Source organism: Taudactylus pleione, unplaced genomic scaffold (genome assembly GCF_031769625.1).
Source record: "Taudactylus pleione unplaced genomic scaffold, aTauple2 ptg000830l, whole genome shotgun sequence".
NCBI classification, from domain to species: Eukaryota; Metazoa; Chordata; class Amphibia; order Anura; family Myobatrachidae; genus Taudactylus; species Taudactylus pleione.
In genome coordinates this window covers 2287804-2308336 of record NW_028285232.1, presented here as the reverse complement: position 1 = coordinate 2308336, position 20533 = coordinate 2287804, and the positions used below count along the sequence as shown (strand labels likewise).

Here is a 20533-nt window from a genome sequence, read left to right as displayed (position 1 = left end):
CACTATCCCGTATACTATGCTTTGTATATTATGCACCAGAATGGTCACTATCCCGTATACTATGCTTTGTATATTATACACCAGAATGCTCAGTATCCCGTATACTATGCTTTGTATATTATGCACCAGAATGCTCACTATCCCGTATACTATGCTTTGTATATTATGCACCAGAATGGTCACTATCCCATATACTATGTTTTGTATATTATGCACCAGAATGGTCACTATCCCGTATGCTATGCTTTGTATATTATACACCAGAATGGTCACTATCCTGTATACTATGCTTTGTATATTATGCACCAGAATGCTCACTATCCCGTATACTATGCTTTGTATATTATGCACCAGAATGGTCACTATCCCATATACTATGCTTTGTATATTATGCACCAGAATCCTGTATACTATGGTTTGTATATTATGCACCAGAATGCTCACTATCCCGTATACTATGCTTTGTATATTATGCACCAGAATGGTCACTATCCCATATACTATGCTTTGTATATTATGCACCAGAATGGTCACTACCCTGTATACTATGTTTTGTATATTATGCTCCAGAATGCTCACTATCCCGTATACTATGCTTTGTATATTATGCACCAGAATGGTCACTATCCCGTATACTATGCTTCGTATATTATGCACCAGAATCCTGTATACTATGCTTTGTATATTATGCACCAGAATGCTCACTATCCCGTATACTATGCTTTGTATATTATGCACCAGAATGGTCACTATCCTATATACTATGCTTTGTATATTATGCACCAGAATGGTCACTACCCTGTATACTATGTTTTGTATATTATGCTCCAGAATACTCACTATCCCGTATACTATGCTTTGTATATTATGCACCAGAATGGTCACTATCCCGTATACTATGCTTTGTATATTATGCACCAGAATGCTCACTATCCCATATACTATGCTTCGTATATTATGCACCAGAATGCTCACTATCCCATATACTATGCTTTGTATATTATGCACCAGAATCCTGTATACTATGCTTTGTATATTATGCTCCAGAATGCTCACTATCCCGTATACTATGCTTTGTATATTATGCACCAGAATGCTCACTATCCCGTATACTATGCTTCGTATATTATGCACCAGAATGCTCACTATCCCATATACTATGTTTTGTATATTATGCACCAGAATCCTGTATACTATGTTTTGTATATTATGCACCAGAATGCTCACTATCCCGTATACTATGTTTTGTATATTATGCTCCAGAATGCTCACTATCCCGTATACTATGCTTTGTATATTATACACCAGAATGGTCTCTATCCTGTATACTATGCTTTGTATATTATGCACCAGAATGGTCACTATCCCGTATACTATGCTTTGTATATTATGCACCAGAATGGTCACTATCCTGTATACTATGCTTTGTATATTATGCACCAGAATGCTCACTATCCTGTATACTATGCTTTGTATATTATGCACCAGAATGCTCACTATCCCGTATACTATGCTTTGTATATTATGCACCAGAATGGTCACTATCCCATATACTATGCTTTGTATATTATGCACCAGAATCCTGTATACTATGCTTTGTATATTATGCACCAGAATGGTCACTATCCCGTATACTATGCTTTGCATATTATGCACCAGAATGGTCACTATACCATATACTATGCTTTGTATATTATGCACCAGAATGCTCACTATCCCGTATACTATGCTTTGTATATTATGCACCAGAATGGCCACTATCCCGTATACTATGCTTTGTATATTATGCACCAGAATGGTCACTATCCCGTATACTATGCTTTGTATATTATGCACCAGAATGCTCACTGTCCCGTATACTATGCTTTGTATACTATGCACCAGAATGCTCACTATCCTGTATACTATGCTTTGTATATTATGCACCAGAATGGTCACTATCCTGTATACTATGCTTTGTATACTATGCACCAGAATGGTCACTATCCTGTATACTATGCTTTGTATATTATGCACCAGAATGGTCACTATCCCGTATACTATGCTTTGTATATTATGCACCAGAATGGTCACTATCCCGTATACTATGCTTTGTATATTATACACCAGAATGCTCAGTATCCCGTATACTATGCTTTGTATATTATGCACCAGAATGCTCACTATCCTGTATACTATGCTTTGTATATTATGCACCAGAATGCTCACTATCCCGTATACTATGCTTTGTATATTATGCACCAGAATGCTCACTATCCCGTATACTATGCTTTGTATATTATGCACCAGAATGGTCACTATCCCGTATACTATGCTTTGTATATTATGCACCAGAATGCTCACTATCCCGTATACTATGCTTTGTATATTATGCACCAGAATGGTCACTATCCCATATACTATGCTTTGTATATTATGCACCAGAATCCTGTATACTATGCTTTGTATATTATGCACCAGAATGCTCACTATCCCGTATACTATGCTTTGTATATTATGCACCAGAATGGTCACTATCCCATATACTATGCTTTGTATATTATGCACCAGAATCCTGTATACTATGCTTTGTATATTATGCACCAGAATGCTCACTATCCCGTATACTATGCTTTGTATATTATGCACCAGAATGGTCACTATCCCGTATACTATGCTTTGTATATTATGCACCAGAATGCTCACTGTCCCGTATACTATGCTTTGTATACTATGCACCAGAATGCTCACTATCCCGTATACTATGCTTTGTATATTATGCACCAGAATGGTCACTATTCCATATACTATGCTTTGTATACTATGCACCAGAATGGTCACTATCCCGTATACTATGCTTTGTATATTATGCACCAGAATGCTCACTATCCCGTATACTATGCTTTGTAAATTATGCACCAGAATGGTCACTATCCCGTATACTATGCTTTGTATATTATGCACCAGAATGCTCACTATCCCGTATACTATGCTTTGTATATTATGCACCAGAATGCTCACTATCCTGTATACTATGCTTTGTATATTATGCACCAGAATGGTCACTGTCCCGTATACTATGCTTTGTATATTATGCACCAGAATGCTCACTATCCCGTATACTATGCTTTGTATATTATGCACCAGAATGCTCACTATCCCGTATACTATGCTTTGTATATTATGCACCAGAATGGTCACTATCCCGTATACTATGCTTTGTATATTATGCACCAGAATGCTCACTATCCCGTATACTATGCTTTGTATATTATGCACCAGAATGGTCACTATCCTGTATACTATGCTTTGTATATTATGCACCAGAATCCTGTATACTATGCTTTGTATATTATGCACCAGAATGGTCACTATCCTCTATACTATGCTTTGTATATTATGCACCAGAATGGTCACTATCCCATATACTATGCTTTGTATATTATGCACCAGAATGGTCACTATCCCATATACTATGCTTTGTATATTATGCACCAGAATGGTCACTATCCTGTATACTATGCTTTGTATATTATGCACCAGAATCCTGTATACTATGCTTTGTATATTATGCACCAGAATGGTCACTATCCTCTATACTATGCTTTGTATATTATGCACCAGAATGGTCACTATCCCATATACTATGCTTTGTATATTATGCACCAGAATGGTCACTATCCCATATACTATGCTTTGTATATTATGCACCAGAATCCTGTATACTATGCTTTGTATATTATGCACCAGAATGCTCACTATCCCGTATACTATGCTTTGTATATTATGCACCAGAATGGTCACTATACCATATACTATGCTTTGTATATTATGCACCAGAATGCTCACTATCCCGTATACTATGCTTTGTATATTATGCACCAGAATGCTCACTATCCCGTATACTATGCTTTGTATATTATGCACCAGAATTGTCACTATCCCATATACTATGCTTTGTATATTATGCACCAGAATGGTCACTACCCTGTATACTATGTTTTGTATATTATGCTCCAGAATGCTCACTATCCTGTATACTATGCTTTGTATATTATGCACCAGAATGCTCACTATCCCGTATACTATGTTTTGTATATTATGCTCCAGAATGCTCACTATCCCGTATACTATGCTTTGTATATTATACACCAGAATGGTCTCTATCCTGTATACTATGCTTTGTATATTATGTACCAGAATGGTCACTATCCTGTATACTATGCTTTGTCTTTTATGCACCAGAATGCTCACTATCCCGTATACTATGCTTTGTATATTATGCACCAGAATGGTCACTATCCCGTATATTATGCTTTGTATATTATGCACCAGAATGGTCACTATACTGTATACTATGCTTTGTATATTATGCACCAGAATGCTCACTATCCCGTATACTATGCTTTGTATATTATGCACCAGAATGGTCACTATCCCGTATATTATGCTTTGTATATTATGCACCAGAATGCTCACTATCCCGTATACTATGCTTTGTATATTATGCACCAGAATGCTCACTATCCCGTATACTATGCTTTGTATATTATACACCAGAATGGTCACTATCCCGTATACTATGCTTTGTATATTATGCACCAGAATGCTCACTATCCCGTATACTATGCTTTGTATATTATACACCAGAATGCTCACTATCCTGTATACTATGCTTTGTATATTATACACCAGAATGCTCACTATCCCGTATACTATGTTTTGTATATTATGCTCCAGAATGGACTCTGGGTCTCATTCAGACCCGCTCGTGAGCGCAGGACGCTCGCAAGCGGGTCGATGGTACCCAAATGCACATGCGCACGATGGAGGCTGCTCCGTCGTGCGCATGCGTGAGACCCGGCGAGCGACGGGGAAGCCGTCGCTCGGAGTCTCGCACCAAAGCGGGCGTGCTGTCGATGGTGAGTGACCCACAGCTATGCGGGCGTCCAAGAGGCCACTCCATTTTTAGGTAGGAGGGCCCTGATTCAGAGCGAGCGCTCGTTCAGAGCGTCCGGCTCTGAATCTTGCCCTCTGTATACGTAATAGGAGTCGCTGGAATGAGAGACTGGACAGGGCTTATCTATCAAACTGTATGAAAGTCCCGATCTATGTTGGTCATACTCAGGGCTGCGCAGTATCACAACTTTGCTCATTTCTGTTTTTGTTGAAGTCTTTTTTATTGAAGATTATACATAATCACGTTTCTGCCACAAAGCTCAAATCCGGGTCCCACTTGAATCCAAAAGCCAAACACTCGTGACCTGGAGAGACGCCATTCCTAATATATACTCTGAGCAGTACATTGCTTACTTCTACAGCCCAGCAAATGACAACTATAACAGGACAATACTGTCTGTGTAGATACTGGTATCAAAATAAATGAACTGAAATATAATTCACATAAAGAGTCGTATTGTAAATATGTTAATAAGAACAATAGAAAATCACGAGGAGCAATAAACTGTATCCAGACCAAATATAGAGCTGCAGATGCTACATAATATAATGCATAGTGTGTAATACATCACTGCATGCGCTATAGATATGGCAGTATATCCACCAGCTGCTCGCCGTCATTGTGGTAATGGGCCGATAAACTGTCACCAGACGGCCACCTACCAAATATGAATGATAAGAAAAACGGGTACTTGTGTCATTGCAGAGAGAACCCACTCATTATTATTATCCATCATGGTAATGTCTAAATCCCCTTCACGGAGAGGAACCTGACGTCATCAGCCAGTGTCCAGTGTCATTCCCAGTGTCCAGCATCATTCCCAGTGTCCAGCGTCATTCCCAGTGTCCAGCATCATTCCCAGTGTCCAGCGTTATTCCCTACCATCCAAGAGGGAATAGAGGGGGAATATAACCTTGTGGCGAGCGTAGTGAGACACCGAGCCTGAAGCGTGCTGAGCGCAGCAAGCCCGCGAGGGGACAACTTTCTTCTTTAGGTAGGGAATATTTTCGGTATGTAAAGTACACAAGTACCATTTAATACATTCATTGGGTTCTCTCTGCAATGAGTCTACAAAGTACACAAGTACCGAAAAACGTTTGGCTTAATAAAGTATTCAATATGGCTGAGCAACGAGGAAATCACCAACCTGAGCGATTTCACGCAAGATACGTGACGCTAGCTGGCACAGTATACACTCGCCATCAGACGCAATATGATTATTACACCCAATGTATAGGATGTAATGAGTCACATACGGCTAAGCGTGCGGCCACATTCGGAATGCGGATATATTGCTGACAGAATGCTAATGTGACTTCAGGGGTGCGCATCGCAGCACGCAGCCGTCAGCACTACTATCAGCAGTAACACCGACCCCCCAAGAGCTCCGCCTGAGATCGGGGCGCCCCTCGTCATAAGCATGAACAGGACGCAACTCTGGTGACACGCCCACGACAGGCTCTTTTTGTGATGCCGCCCATTTCAAGTGTGGAGAGATACGGCCATTGGGCCTGATTCAGAGCCGCACGCTATTTGCGCTCGCTCGTTCAGAAAAAGGGGCTGGCTATTTAAATTGAGCGCTCGCTCTTTGCGGTCTGTTGACGCCTCTATGTCTAATCGAGCGAACGAAATATGCGCTCGCTATTTTAAAACAAAAGCCCCCCCTACGTCATCTCCGCTATTTATTAGATTAATCGAGTACATCGAAAGGTGTCTGAACTGCTCGCAGTGCTTGTAGTAGGATTTTCCTACCGCAATCATGCCAGCAGTTCTGGCTAAAAGACAACCAAGTGACGTGGCCGATGACGCTGCTTTGTTAATTATGCACACCCTTAAAACGCCCGTTTTGACCGTTTGGCACGCCTGCGTTCGGATCTCCACTCCCCGTTTTCAAGCACCTTCCCCTGTTACCACCCACATACGCCTCATTCTGTCACTCAAATTAGCAGGCATTCGCTATTTTGCGAGCACACAATTTCCGACCGCAATGAGTGGTTCGCGCTTGCGTATTACAACCCATATGCATGCGCAGTTGTGCGAACATCACTCGGAGCGAACGAGTGGCCGCTTACGAGCGGCTCTGAATCAGGCCCATTATCCGCACGAATCACCCGTACGCACACAAAGATGCGGATGCGCTGTCCGGTAAAACTTGTTAGATGCAGCCACGTACGGAGCAGCCTGGGACTCACTACGAGGCCCAATATATCCCTTCATTCTCTATCGTGTTCATATATATACTAGAATACAAATGATGCTAATATACTCCTGTATACACTGTACAGCCAGTGTACACTCTGAGCTCTCCTATCATTCCCGCAGCGCAGCATGGATTTACCCCGGTGTAAAGTCACTGGCTGGCTTTTTATTTACTGTTTTCCCAAACTCAGAATCATCTCATCATCCCGTATATGTATCATTTATTACACTATTCTGCAATACGTACAGTAGATCTCTATTACAGGACCTGTGGGTAAGTCCTGCTGTGTAACGATGGCGATATATCTCATGTTCCTCCCATAATGCGGGCACGAGGGTGACAGAATACACATCTACGTGACCACTGAGGGCAGCGGATTGCTCAGGGCGCTACGCTATTGCTGATTTCCTCTATTGTATCACCCATATAGACGTTTTACGCTGCACAGGAGAATTAATAACAGGAAATCATTTTGTCGGTCCAGTTATCAGCTTCCTGCTACCGAAATCATTTGTTGTTGTTATAGAAATATAATATAAGACCCCAGAGGGTGGCACAGTATGTCTTCTTGGTAATACCAATGAGGACAGAATATTCCACATATTTGTTACATCAATTAAATCCTATTCTATAAAAGTAAAGCACAGGATGGTGGTAAGCGAAAATAACCCAACTCAGTGGCGTATATATATATCATGGGCGCAGGGTGAGCGGTGAATGCGGGCACATGCCTACAGGGCGGTCTCGTGCCGCATGGCGTACTGAGGATAGGTGTATTTGTGTCCATGAAGAGAGATCGGTCCGTGTATAATATTCTATAAGACTGATTACAAGCTACAGCGCATGCCCGGGCGGTACGAGGTCACAGCTGCGCTCTCTCACCTGACGTTACACGAGACGGCTTCTTTAGACTGTTTGCGGAACCAACCATGCTGCGCTCTCTTGCACTCACTGCTGCCAATCAGCCTGTCGTTGTCCTGGTCCAGGGATAGAAATGTTGCGCGTACCCGCTCCCGCTCCTTGGCGGATAAGAGTCTCAGCAGAGAATTCTATATAAGAGAGACAAGAGAGGCTCAGCCTGGCACCCCATAGATTTGCCCTCATACGCTATTCCTGCAGACGGGACACACAGACAAGAGAGGCTCAGCCTGGCACCCCATAGATTTGCCCTCATACGCTATTGCTGCAGACAGGACACACAGACAAGAGAGGCTCAGCCTGGCACCCCATAGATTTGCCCTCATATGCTATTGCTGCCGATGGGACAAATAGACAGATAGGCTCAGCCTGGCACCCCATAGATTTGCCCTCATACGCTATTGCTGCAGACGGGAAAAACAGACAAGAGAGGCTCAGCCTGGCACCCCATAGATTTGCCCTCATAGGCTATTGCTGCAGACGTGACACACAGACAAGAGAGGCTCAGCCTGGCACCCCATAGATTTGCCCTCGTACGCTATTCCTGCAGACGGGACAAACAGACAAGAGAGGCTCAGCCTGGCACCCCATAGATTTCCCCTCATACGCTATTGCTGCAGACGTGACACACAGACAAGAGAGGCTCAGCCTGGCACCCCATAGATTTGCCCTCATACGCTATTCCTGCAGACGGGACAAAAAGACAAGAGAGGCTCAGCCTGGCACCCCTTAGATTTGCCCTCATACGCTATTCCTGCAGACGGGACAAACAGACAAGAGAGGCTCAGCCTGGCACCCCATAGATTTGCCCTCATACGCTATTCCTGCAGACGGGACACACAGACAAGAGAGGCTCAGCCTGGCACCCCATAGATTTGCCCTCATACGCTATTCCTGCAGACGGGACACACAGACAAGATAGGCTCAGCCTGGCACCCCAGAGATTTGCCCTCATACGCTATTCCTGCAGACGTGACAAACAGACAAGAGAGGCTCAGCCTGGCACCCCATAGATTAGTCCTCATACGCTATTCCTGCAGACGGGACACACAGACAAGAGAGACTCAGCCTGGCACCCCATAGATTTGCCCTCATACGCTATTCCTGCAGACGGGACAAACAGACAAGAGAGGATCAGCCTGGCACCCCATAGATTTGCCCTCATACGCTATTGCTGCAGACGGGACAAACAGACAAGAGAGGCTCAGCCTGGCACCCCATAGATTAGTCCTCATACGCTATTCCTGCAGACGGGACACACAGACAAGATAGGCTCAGCCTGGCACCCCATAGATTTGCCCTCATATGCTATTGCTGCCGATGGGACAAATAGGCAGATAGGCTCAGCCTGGCACCCCATAGATTTGCCCTCGTACGCTATTCCTGCAGACGGGACACACAGACAAGAGAGGCTCAGCCTGGCACCCCATAGATTTGCCCTCATACGCTATTCCTGCAGACGTGACAAACAGACAAGAGAGGCTCAGCCTGGCACCCCATAGATTTGCCCTCATACGCTATTCCTGCCGATGGGACAAATAGACAGATAGGCTCAGCCTGGCACACCATAGATTTGCCCTCATACGCTATTCCTGCAGACGGGACACACAGACAAGAGAGGCTCAGCCTGGCACCCCATAGATTTGCCCTCATACGCTATTGCTGCCGATGGGACAAATAGACAGATAGGCTCAGCCTCGCACCCCATAGATTTGCCCTCATACGCTATTGCTGCCGATGGGACAAATAGACAGATAGGCTCAGCCTGGCACCCCATAGATTTGCCCTCATATGCTATTGCTGCCGATGGGACACACAGACAAGAGAGGCTCAGCCTGGCACCCCATAGATTTGCCCTCATACGCTAATGCTGCAGACGGGACACACAGACAAGAGAGGCTCAGCCTGGCACCCCATAGATTTGCCCTCATACGCTATTCCTGCAGACGGGACACACAGAGAAGAGAGGCTCAGCCTGGTACCCCATAGATTTGCCCTCATACGCTATTGCTGCCGACGTGACACACAGAGAAGAGAGGCTCAGCCTGGCACCCCATAGATTTGCCCTCATACGCTATTCCTGCAGACGGGACACACAGAGAAGAGAGGCTCAGCCTGGCACCCCATAGATTTGCCCTCATACGCTATTGCTGCCGACGTGACACACAGAGAAGAGAGGCTCAGCCTGGCACCAAATAGATTTGCCCTCATACGCTATTGCTGCAGACGTGACAAACAGACAAGAGAGGCTCAGCCTGGCACCCCATAGATTAGTCCTCATACGCTATTGCTGCCGATGGGACAAACAGACAAGAGAGGCTCAGCCTGGCACCCCATAGATTTGCCCTCATACGCTATTCCTGCAGACGTGACACACAGACAAGATAGGCTCAGCCTGGCACCCCATAGATTTTTCCTCATACGCTATTGCTGCAGACGTGACACACAGACAAGATAGTCTCAGCCTGGCACCCTATAGATTTGCCCTCATACGCTATTCCTGCAGACGGGACACACAGACAAGAGAGGCTCAACCTGGCACCCCATAGATTTGCCCTCATACGCTATTGCGGCAGAAGTGACACACAGAGAAGATAGGCTCAGCCTGGCACCCCATAGATTTGCCCTCATACGCTATTCCTGCAGAAGTGACACACAGACAAGATAGGCTCAGCCTGGCACCCCATAGATTTGCCCTCATACGCTATTCCTGCAGACGTGACACACAGACAAGAGAGGCTCAGCCTGGCACCCCATAGATTTGCCCTCATACGCTATTCCTGCAGACGGGACACACAGACAAGAGAGGCTCAGCCTGGCACCCCATAGATTTGCCCTCATACGCTATTGCGGCAGACGTGACACACAGACAAGAGAGGCTCAGCCTGGCACCCCATAGATTTGCCCTCGTACGCTATTCCTGCAGACGGGACACACAGACAAGAGAGGCTCAGCCTGGCACCCCATAGATTTGCCCTCATACGCTATTCCTGCAGACGGGACACACAGACAAGAGAGGCTCAGCCTGGCACCCCATAGATTTGCCCTCATACGCTATTCCTGCAGACGTGACAAACAGACAAGAGAGGCTCAGCCTGGCACCCCAAAGATTAGTCCTCATACGCTATTCCTGCAGATGGGACACACAGACAAGAGAGACAGCCTGGCACCCCATAGATTTGCCCTCATACACTATTCCTGCAGACGGGACAAACAGACAAGAGAGGCTCAGCCTGGCACCCCATAGATTTGCCCTCATACGCTATTCCTGCAGACGGGACAAACAGACAAGAGAGGCTCAGCCTGGCAACCCATAGATTTGCCCTCATACGCTATTCCTGCAGACGGGACACACAGACAAGAGAGGCTCAGCCTGGCACCCCATAGATTTGCCCTCATACGCTATTCCTGCAGACGTGACAAACAGACAAGAGAGGCTCAGCCTGGCACCCCATAGATTTGCCCTCATACGCTATTCCTGCAGACGGGACAAACAGACAAGAGAGGCTCAGCCTGGCACCCCATAGATTAGTGCTCATACGCTATTCCTGCAGACGGGACACACAGACAAGATAGGCTCAGCCTGGCACCCCATAGATTTGCCCTCATATGCTATTGCTGCCGATGGGACAAATAGGCAGATAGGCTCAGCCTGGCACCCTATAGATTTGTCCTCTTACGCTATTCCTGCAGACGGGACACACAGACAAGAGAGGCTCAGCCTGGCACCCCATAGATTTGCCCTCATACGCTATTCCTGCAGACGTGACAAACAGACAAGAGAGGCTCAGCCTGGCACCCCATAGATTTGCCCTCATACGCTATTCCTGCAGACGTGACAAACAGACAAGAGAGGCTCAGCCTGGCACCCCATAGATTTGCCCTCATACGCTATTGCTGCCGATGGGACAAATAGACAGATAGGCTCAGCCTGGCACCCCATAGATTTGCCCTCATACGCTATTGCTGCCGATGGGACACACAGACAAGAGAGGCTCAGCCTGGCACCCCATAGATTTGCCCTCATACGCTATTGCTGCAGACGGGACACACAGACAAGAGAGGCTCAGCCTGGCACCCCATAGATTTGCCCTTATACGCTATTCCTGCAGACTGGACACACAGGGAAGAGAGGCTCAGCCTGGCACCCCATAGATTTGCCCTCATACGCTATTGCTGCCGACGTGACACACAGAGAAGAGAGGCTCAGCCTGGCACCCCATAGATTTACCCTCATACGCTATTCCTGCAGACGGGACACACAGACAAGAGAGGCTCAGCCTGGCACCCCATACATTTGCCCTCATACGCTATTGCGGCAGAAGTGACACACAGACAAGATAGGCTCAGCCTGGCACCCCATAGATTTGCCCTCGTACGCTATTCCTGCAGACGGGACACACAGACAAGAGAGGCTCAGCCTGGCACCCCATAGATTTGCCCTCATACGCTATTGCTGCAGACGTGACACACAGACAAGAGAGGCTCAGCCTGGCACCCCATAGATTTGCCCTCATACGCTATTCCTGCAGACGGGACAAAAAGACAAGAGAGGCTCAGCCTGGCACCCCTTAGATTTGCCCTCATACGCTATTCCTGCAGACGGGACAAACAGACAAGAGAGGCTCAGCCTGGCACCCCATAGATTTGCCCTCATACGCTATTCCTGCAGACGGGACACACAGACAAGAGAGGCTCAGCCTGGCACCCCATAGATTTGCCCTCATATGCTATTCCTGCAGACGGGACACACAGACAAGATAGGCTCAGCCTGGCACCCCATAGATTTGCCCTCATACGCTATTCCTGCAGACGTGACAAACAGACAAGAGAGGCTCAGCCTGGCACCCCATAGATTAGTCCTCATACGCTATTCCTGCAGACGGGACACACAGACAAGAGAGACTCAGCCTGGCACCCCATAGATTTGCCCTCATACGCTATTCCTGCAGACGGGACAAACAGACAAGAGAGGATCAGCCTGGCACCCCATAGATTTGCCCTCATACGCTATTGCTGCAGACGGGACAAACAGACAAGAGAGGCTCAGCCTGGCACCCCATAGATTAGTCCTCATACGCTATTCCTGCAGACGGGACACACAGACAAGATAGGCTCAGCCTGGCACCCCATAGATTTGCCCTCATATGCTATTGCTGCCGATGGGACAAATAGGCAGATAGGCTCAGCCTGGCACCCCATAGATTTGCCCTCGTACGCTATTCCTGCAGACGGGACACACAGACAAGAGAGGCTCAGCCTGGCACCCCATAGATTTGCCCTCATACGCTATTCCTGCAGACGTGACAAACAGACAAGAGAGGCTCAGCCTGGCACCCCATAGATTTGCCCTCATACGCTATTGCTGCCGATGGGACAAATAGACAGATAGGCTCAGCCTGGCACACCATAGATTTGCCCTCATACGCTATTCCTGCAGACGGGACACACAGACAAGAGAGGCTCAGCCTGGCACCCCATAGATTTGCCCTCATACGCTATTGCTGCCGATGGGACAAATAGACAGATAGGCTCAGCCTTGCACCCCATAGATTTGCCCTCATACGCTATTGCTGCCGATGGGACAAATAGACAGATAGGCTCAGCCTGGCACCCCATAGATTTGCCCTCATATGCTATTGCTGCCGATGGGACACACAGACAAGAGAGGCTCAGCCTGGCACCCCATAGATTTGCCCTCATACGCTAATGCTGCAGACGGGACACACAGACAAGAGAGGCTCAGCCTGGCACCCCATAGATTTGCCCTCATACGCTATTCCTGCAGACGGGACACACAGAGAAGAGAGGCTCAGCCTGGTACCCCATAGATTTGCCCTCATACGCTATTGCTGCCGACGTGACACACAGAGAAGAGAGGCTCAGCCTGGCACCCCATAGATTTGCCCTCATACGCTATTCCTGCAGACGGGACACACAGAGAAGAGAGGCTCAGCCTGGCACCCCATAGATTTGCCCTCATACGCTATTCCTGCAGACGGGACACACAGACAAGAGAGGCTCAGCCTGGCACCCCATAGATTTGCCCTCATACGCTATTCCTGCAGACGTGACAAACAGACAAGAGAGGCTCAGCCTGGCACCCCATAGATTTGCCCTCATACGCTATTCCTGCAGACGGGACAAACAGACAAGAGAGGCTCAGCCTGGCACCCCATAGATTAGTGCTCATACGCTATTCCTGCAGACGGGACACACAGACAAGATAGGCTCAGCCTGGCACCCCATAGATTTGCCCTCATATGCTATTGCTGCCGATGGGACAAATAGGCAGATAGGCTCAGCCTGGCACCCTATAGATTTGTCCTCTTACGCTATTCCTGCAGACGGGACACACAGACAAGAGAGGCTCAGCCTGGCACCCCATAGATTTGCCCTCATACGCTATTCCTGCAGACGTGACAAACAGACAAGAGAGGCTCAGCCTGGCACCCCATAGATTTGCCCTCATACGCTATTCCTGCAGACGTGACAAACAGACAAGAGAGGCTCAGCCTGGCACCCCATAGATTTGCCCTCATACGCTATTGCTGCCGATGGGACAAATAGACAGATAGGCTCAGCCTGGCACCCCATAGATTTGCCCTCATACGCTATTGCTGCCGATGGGACACACAGACAAGAGAGGCTCAGCCTGGCACCCCATAGATTTGCCCTCATACGCTATTGCTGCAGACGGGACACACAGACAAGAGAGGCTCAGCCTGGCACCCCATAGATTTGCCCTTATACGCTATTCCTGCAGACTGGACACACAGGGAAGAGAGGCTCAGCCTGGCACCCCATAGATTTGCCCTCATACGCTATTGCTGCCGACGTGACACACAGAGAAGAGAGGCTCAGCCTGGCACCCCATAGATTTACCCTCATGCGCTATTCCTGCAGACGGGACACACAGACAAGAGAGGCTCAGCCTGGCACCCCATACATTTGCCCTCATACGCTATTGCGGCAGAAGTGACACACAGACAAGATAGGCTCAGCCTGGCACCCCATAGATTTGCCCTCGTACGCTATTCCTGCAGACGGGACACACAGACAAGAGAGGCTCAGCCTGGCACCCCATAGATTTGCCCTCATACGCTATTGCTGCAGACGTGACACACAGACAAGAGAGGCTCAGCCTGGCACCCCATAGATTTGCCCTCATACGCTATTCCTGCAGACGGGACAAAAAGACAAGAGAGGCTCAGCCTGGCACCCCTTAGATTTGCCCTCATACGCTATTCCTGCAGACGGGACAAACAGACAAGAGAGGCTCAGCCTGGCACCCCATAGATTTGCCCTCATACGCTATTCCTGCAGACGGGACACACAGACAAGAGAGGCTCAGCCTGGCACCCCATAGATTTGCCCTCATATGCTATTCCTGCAGACGGGACACACAGACAAGATAGGCTCAGCCTGGCACCCCATAGATTTGCCCTCATACGCTATTCCTGCAGACGTGACAAACAGACAAGAGAGGCTCAGCCTGGCACCCCATAGATTAGTCCTCATACGCTATTCCTGCAGACGGGACACACAGACAAGAGAGACTCAGCCTGGCACCCCATAGATTTGCCCTCATACGCTATTCCTGCAGACGGGACAAACAGACAAGAGAGGATCAGCCTGGCACCCCATAGATTTGCCCTCATACGCTATTGCTGCAGACGGGACAAACAGACAAGAGAGGCTCAGCCTGGCACCCCATAGATTAGTCCTCATACGCTATTCATGCAGACGGGACACACAGACAAGATAGGCTCAGCCTGGCACCCCATAGATTTGCCCTCATATGCTATTGCTGCCGATGGGACAAATAGGCAGATAGGCTCAGCCTGGCACCCCATAGATTTGCCCTCGTACGCTATTCCTGCAGACGGGACACACAGACAAGAGAGGCTCAGCCTGGCACCCCATAGATTTGCCCTCATACGCTATTCCTGCAGACGTGACAAACAGACAAGAGAGGCTCAGCCTGGCACCCCATAGATTTGCCCTCATACGCTATTGCTGCCGATGGGACAAATAGACAGATAGGCTCAGCCTGGCACACCATAGATTTGCCCTCATACGCTATTCCTGCAGACGGGACACACAGACAAGAGAGGCTCAGCCTGGCACCCCATAGATTTGCCCTCATACGCTATTGCTGCCGATGGGACAAATAGACAGATAGGCTCAGCCTTGCACCCCATAGATTTGCCCTCATACGCTATTGCTGCCGATGGGACAAATAGACAGATAGGCTCAGCCTGGCACCCCATAGATTTGCCCTCATATGCTATTGCTGCCGATGGGACACACAGACAAGAGAGGCTCAGCCTGGCACCCCATAGATTTGCCCTCATACGCTAATGCTGCAGACGGGACACACAGACAAGAGAGGCTCAGCCTGGCACCCCATAGATTTGCCCTCATACGCTATTCCTGCAGACGGGACACACAGAGAAGAGAGGCTCAGCCTGGTACCCCATAGATTTGCCCTCATACGCTATTGCTGCCGACGTGACACACAGAGAAGAGAGGCTCAGCCTGGCACCCCATAGATTTGCCCTCATACGCTATTCCTGCAGACGGGACACACAGAGAAGAGAGGCTCAGCCTGGCACCCAATAGATTTGCCCTCATACGCTATTGCTGCCGACGTGACACACAGAGAAGAGAGGCTCAGCCTGGCACCAAATAGATTTGCCCTCATACGCTATTGCTGCAGACGTGACAAACAGACAAGAGAGGCTCAGCCTGGCACCCCATAGATTAGTCCTCATACGCTATTGCTGCCGATGGGACAAACAGACAAGAGAGGCTCAGCCTGGCACCCCATAGATTTGCCCTCATACGCTATTCCTGCAGACGTGACACACAGACAAGATAGGCTCAGCCTGGCACCCCATAGATTTGCCCTCATACGCTATTGCTGCAGACGTGACACACAGACAAGATAGTCTCAGCCTGGCACCCTATAGATTTGCCCTCATACGCTATTCCTGCAGACGGGACACACAGACAAGAGAGGCTCAGCCTGGCACCCCATAGATTTGCCCTCATACGCTATTGCGGCAGAAGTGACACACAGAGAAGATAGGCTCAGCCTGGCACCCCATAGATTTGCCCTCATACGCTATTCCTGCAGAAGTGACACACAGACAAGATAGGCTCAGCCTGGCACCCCATAGATTTGCCCTCATACGCTATTCCTGCAGACGTGACACACAGACAAGAGAGGCTCAGCCTGGCACCCCATAGATTTGCCCTCATACGCTATTCCTGCAGACGGGACACACAGACAAGAGAGGCTCAGCCTGGCACCCCATAGATTTGCCCTCATACGCTATTGCGGCAGACGTGACACACAGACAAGAGAGGCTCAGCCTGGCACCCCATAGATTTGCCCTCGTACGCTATTCCTGCAGACGGGACACACAGACAAGAGAGGCTCAGCCTGGCACCCCATAGATTTGCCCTCATACGCTATTCCTGCAGACGGGACACACAGACAAGAGAGACTCAGCCTGGCACCCCATAGATTTGCCCTCATACGCTATTCCTGCAGACGGGACAAACAGACAAGAGAGGCTCAGCCTGGCACCCCAAAGATTAGTCCTCATACGCTATTCCTGCAGATGGGACACACAGACAAGAGAGACAGCCTGGCACCCCATAGATTTGCCCTCATACACTATTCCTGCAGACGGGACAAACAGACAAGAGAGGCTCAGCCTGGCACCCCATAGATTTGCCCTCATACGCTATTCCTGCAGACGGGACAAACAGACAAGAGAGGCTCAGCCTGGCAACCCATAGATTTGCCCTCATACGCTATTCCTGCAGACGGGACACACAGACAAGAGAGGCTCAGCCTGGCACCCCATAGATTTGCCCTCATACGCTATTCCTGCAGACGTGACAAACAGACAAGAGAGTCTCAGCCTGGCACCCCATAGATTTGCCCTCATACGCTATTCCTGCAGACGGGACAAACAGACAAGAGAGGCTCAGCCTGGCACCCCATAGATTAGTGCTCATACGCTATTCCTGCAGACGGGACACACAGACAAGATAGGCTCAGCCTGGCACCCCATAGATTTGCCCTCATATGCTATTGCTGCCGATGGGACAAATAGGCAGATAGGCTCAGCCTGGCACCCTATAGATTTGCCCTCATACGCTATTCCTGCAGACGTGACAAACAGACAAGAGAGGCTCAGCCTGGCACCCCATAGATTTGCCCTCATACGCTATTCCTGCAGACGTGACAAACAGACAAGAGAGGCTCAGCCTGGCACCCCATAGATTTGCCCTCATACGCTATTGCTGCCGATGGGACAAATAGACAGATAGGCTCAGCCTGGCACCCCATAGATTTGCCCTCATACGCTATTGCTGCCGATGGGACACACAGACAAGAGAGGCTCAGCCTGGCACCCCATAGATTTGCCCTCATACGCTATTGCTGCAGACGGGACACACAGACAAGAGAGGCTCAGCCTGGCACCCCATAGATTTGCCCTTATACGCTATTCCTGCAGACTGGACACACAGGGAAGAGAGGCTCAGCCTGGCACCCCATAGATTTGCCCTCATACGCTATTGCTGCCGACGTGACACACAGAGAAGAGAGGCTCAGCCTGGCACCCCATAGATTTACCCTCATACGCTATTCCTGCAGACGGGACACACAGACAAGAGAGGCTCAGCCTGGCACCCCATACATTTGCCCTCATACGCTATTGCGGCAGAAGTGACACACAGACAAGATAGGCTCAGCCTGGCACCCCATAGATTTGCCCTCGTACGCTATTCCTGCAGACGGGACACACAGACAAGAGAGGCTCAGCCTGGCACCCCATAGATTTGCCCTCATACGCTATTCCTGCAGACGTGACAAACAGACAAGAGAGGCTCAGCCTGGCACCCCATAGATTTGCCCTCATACGCTATTGCTGCCGATGGGACAAATAGACAGATAGGCTCAGCCTGGCACCCCATAGATTTGCCCTCATACGCTATTGCTGCCGATGGGACAAATAGACAGATAGGCTCAGCCTGGCACCCCATAGATTTGCCCTCATATGCTATTGCTGCCGATGGGACACACAGACAAGAGAGGCTCAGCCTGGCACCCCATAGATTTGCCCTCATACGCTATTGCTGCAGACGGGACACACAGACAAGAGAGGCTCAGCCTGGCACCCCATAGATTTGCCCTCATACGCTATTCCTGTAGACGGGACACACAGAGAAGAGAGGCTCAGCCTGGTACCCCATAGATTTGCCCTCATACGCTATTGCTGCCGACGTGACACACAGAGAAGAGAGGCTCAGCCTGGCACCCCATAGATTTGCCCTCATACGCTATTCCTGCAGACGGGACACACAGAGAAGAGAGGCTCAGCCTGGCACCCCATAGATTTGCCCTCATACGCTATTGCTGCCGACGTGACACACAGAGAAGAGAGGCTCAGCCTGGCACCCCATAGATTTGCCCTCATACGCTATTGCTGCAGACGTGACAAACAGACAAGAGAGGCTCAGCCTGGCACCCCATAGATTAGTCCTCATACGCTATTGCTGCCGATGGGACAAACAGACAAGAGAGGCTCAGCCTGGCACCCCATAGATACGCTATTCCTGCAGACGTGACACAGACAAGATAGGCTCAGCCTGGCACCCCATAGATTTGCCCTCATACGCTATTGCTGCAGACGTGACAAACAGACAAGAGAGGCTCAGCCTGGCACCCCATAGATTTGCCCTCATACGCTATTCCTGCAGACGTGACAAACAGACAAGAGAGGCTCAGCCTGGCACCCCATAGATTTGCCCTCATACGCTATTGCTGCCGATGGGACAAATAGACAGATAGGCTCAGCCTGGCACCCCATAGATTTGCCCTCATACGCTATTGCTGCCGATGGGACACACAGACAAGAGAGGCTCAGCCTGGCACCCCATAGATTTGCCCTCATACGCTATTGCTGCAGACGGGACACACAGACAAGAGAGGCTCAGCCTGGCACCCCATAGATTTGCCCTTATACGCTATTCCTGCAGACTGGACACACAGGGAAGAGAGGCTCAGCCTGGCACCCCATAGATTTGCCCTCATACGCTATTGCTGCCGACGTGACACACAGAGAAGAGAGGCTCAGCCTGGCACCCCATAGATTTACCCTCATACGCTATTCCTGCAGACGGGACACACAGACAAGAGAGGCTCAGCCTGGCACCCCATACATTTGCCCTCATACGCTATTGCGGCAGAAGTGACACACAGACAAGATAGGCTCAGCCTGGCACCCCATAGATTTGCCCTCGTACGCTATTCCTGCAGACGGGACACACAGACAAGAGAGGCTCAGCCTGGCACCCCATAGATTTGCCCTCATACGCTATTGCTGCAGACGTGACACACAGACAAGAGAGGCTCAGCCTGGCACCCCATAGATTTGCCCTCATACGCTATT

At 48.8% G+C, this 20533-nt stretch overlaps 1 protein-coding gene across 1 annotated transcript in view; it reads right to left on the bottom strand.

Moving 5' to 3' along the window:
- PHF24 (PHD finger protein 24) overlaps positions 1-20533 on the bottom strand; it is a 303298-nt gene that overhangs the window by 14595 nt on the left and 268170 nt on the right. The window contains exon 6 of the mRNA XM_088458415.1: positions 8022-8188. Within this exon, the coding sequence (XP_088314541.1) occupies positions 8022-8188 (167 nt within the window). The remainder of the gene's footprint in view (positions 1-8021; positions 8189-20533) is intronic.